This window comes from Penaeus chinensis, chromosome 19, assembly GCF_019202785.1.
Source record: "Penaeus chinensis breed Huanghai No. 1 chromosome 19, ASM1920278v2, whole genome shotgun sequence".
In the NCBI taxonomy this organism is placed as follows: Eukaryota; Metazoa; Arthropoda; class Malacostraca; order Decapoda; family Penaeidae; genus Penaeus; species Penaeus chinensis.
The window spans coordinates 5,780,365-5,782,864 of record NC_061837.1 but is presented as its reverse complement, the minus strand read 5'-3'; the positions used below and the strand labels follow the sequence as shown (position 1 = coordinate 5,782,864).

The following is a 2,500-nucleotide window of genomic DNA, read 5'->3' as shown; positions in this document are numbered from 1 at the left end:
TAAGTGTTAGACAGCGTATGCAAGAGCTGAGTCCTCAGAACCCTTGCAAGTTACACAATGCAATGCAAGTTCTTAGTACAGCATTGAAAAAAAAAATACACGCCTGTGATTAGTAAACATTTGAAGTAGCCGGAAGGTTAACACATAAAAAAAAATCTTTGCGCAAAGGCGGGAGAGAACACTGGACGGCGTCGAGGGCCTTCCTGGGAGCTGGAAGGGGGGGGGGGGGGCTGGCGACGGGCCCCGACGATTACCGAACGAGGCGTGACTGCTAGTGGGAAAAGGATTACGTCGAGTATTTTATGCCCATTATGAGAAACTAATGCAGACGATTTGGAGACGAGACGACAATGAGTTCTTCAATAATCTGAAATAATGCATATCTGTGTATACATTAATGAATGCCTATATGTATGCTTATATATATGTACATCATTTTAGCAAAAATCACTATCCAAATGACCTTTAATGTTTTCGGAAGTACTAGAGTCATCATCACCTTTCGTGATTCCATTTCACACTGCCTTGACCCAACGACCAGGCATTGCATCCTCTCCTGTGACTAGAGCTGCACTAATTGACCCAATGTTTTCCGTGTTTATTTTTGAACAGGTGCAGTCGTTCTTCAGCACATACTGCTTTTTTTTAAATCATCAGAAGCATTGCCTTTTTCTGAGGACGGAACCAAGAATATGTATCACACTCTGTTAATAATTCCTTAACGTTGCACACAAAACCAAGATACAAATCTACTCGTCGTTGTAATAACAACGTATGCAAGTGGCATATTGCAGCGGGGGAGTATTTGCGAACTATCTATCTCCTGACTAAGATCTGACCCTTTATAAGAAATAGCATCTGACTTAATACTATTCTGCATAATCAAACTTCCGGCAGGCAACAGAGTCCTAGCCAAATCCGGTGCCTGCACAGAATTCTTGCAAATCTTTTTCTTTCCCGTGTTCTTCTTAGATCGCGGTTCCCTTGAACCAGAACGCACCTGATTAATCCTTTATATAACACGTATAAAGGGGATCACAGAACCACGCACATATGAATCCATATCAAGCTAATTTTCCCTCTCTTTCGTCTTCAAAGAGAGGGAAAGACGTAATACAGACCAACCGAACCGATCGAAATCAGTTCTTTGGGGAGCACAGCATGAGGCGGCGAGAACGTGGCACTTCCAAGGTGAGTGCCTGTTCGTCACCGCGATTTAGTGTGAGGTAGATGTTAGTGCCAACAGAGGGTCGAGAGCTGAGGAACATTAGTACATTCGGGGACCTTTGTACATCGGGGAAGGAGGATAGGGTGGGAGTTAAGCTGAGGCGAGGGAGTAGGAAAAAAGGAAGTTGTTGAGGTATCAATTTTGATCTTGTCGTTCAGGCAAGATTTTTACGACTGCGAAAGATATGCTTCACTATTGTAGATATACATTTTTTTTTCTATTTTTTTTATTTTTATTTGTGAGCCGTCGGAACAAAGGCTTCTTGGTGGGAACAAGAAGAAGACACTATGAGGTGAAGAAGATGCTCTTAGATGGCTATATGACGCTTCATGTGCAGACTGAGATGGTCGGAGCGGGAGAAGGCGCGCTCGCAGAGGCGGCACTGGAAGGGTCTGTCCCCCGTGTGCTTTCTGTAGTGTCTCGTGAGCTCGTCGGAGCGAGCGAACTTCCAGCCGCAGCCTTTCCAGGAGCACAAGTACGGCTTCTCGCCCGTGTGGGTCCTCAGGTGCGCCTTGAGGTGCGAGGACTTGATGTACGTCTTGGTGCAGCCTTCGTAGGGGCAGCTGTGTATCGTGACCTTCCTCTTAGCTCTCCTGCGGCGGGGCTTGGGCGGGGGCGGCGGGGGCTCGCTGAGGGGCATGGAGAGAGGCGGCATGGGCGTGCTGTACTGATACGTGCTCACGCCCATCTGGTTACTAGGAATTCCCCACGACGGAGGAGCTCCCGAACTGTACATGGAGTATGAAGGTGTGTAGTAAGGTGTGCTGTACTCAGTCACGTACGAGGTAGGGGTATACTGCGCCGGCGTCGACGGCACGGGGCAGTCCTTGCAAGAATACACCGAACTGTCCACGTTCCAGTTGACCACGCCCGTGCTGACCCCAGTGCTCATGTCGGGCTGCGGCTCGTACCTGCCCTCGGGCTTTATGGGCACGGTGGTGTAGCTCCCGAACTTGGGATCCGAACACTGGAATTTGGGATCCAGCGTGACGTACTTGGGGTCGGGGACGAGGAAGTCCGATTCTGGCACAGTGTACTTAGGTTCCTGTACCACGGTGTACTTGGGATCTGTGGAGACGAACTTGGGATCGACGCACTGGTACTTGGCTGGGTCTTGCAAGGTGAATTTGGTATCCGTGCACTGGTACTTGCTGTCCTGGTACTTCTGTTCAAGGCACTGGTACTTCGGGTCCAAGTACTGGTGATAGCCCGGTGCAGCCTGTACTGGTGTGACGGCGGTCGAGGCTGTGACGGTGGTGACGGAGGCCACGA

The 2,500-nt window shown here is 49.2% G+C and overlaps 1 protein-coding gene across 1 annotated transcript in view; it reads right to left on the bottom strand.

The window, feature by feature from the left end:
• Window positions 1-2,500, bottom strand: part of LOC125035476 (Krueppel-like factor 5) — a 30,844-nt gene that overhangs the window by 411 nt on the left and 27,933 nt on the right. The window contains exon 2 of the mRNA XM_047627925.1: window positions 1-2,500. This exon is cut by the window's left edge and continues 411 nt beyond it; it is cut by the window's right edge and continues 583 nt beyond it. Within this exon, the coding sequence (XP_047483881.1) occupies window positions 1,536-2,500 (965 nt within the window). The 3' untranslated portion in view covers window positions 1-1,535.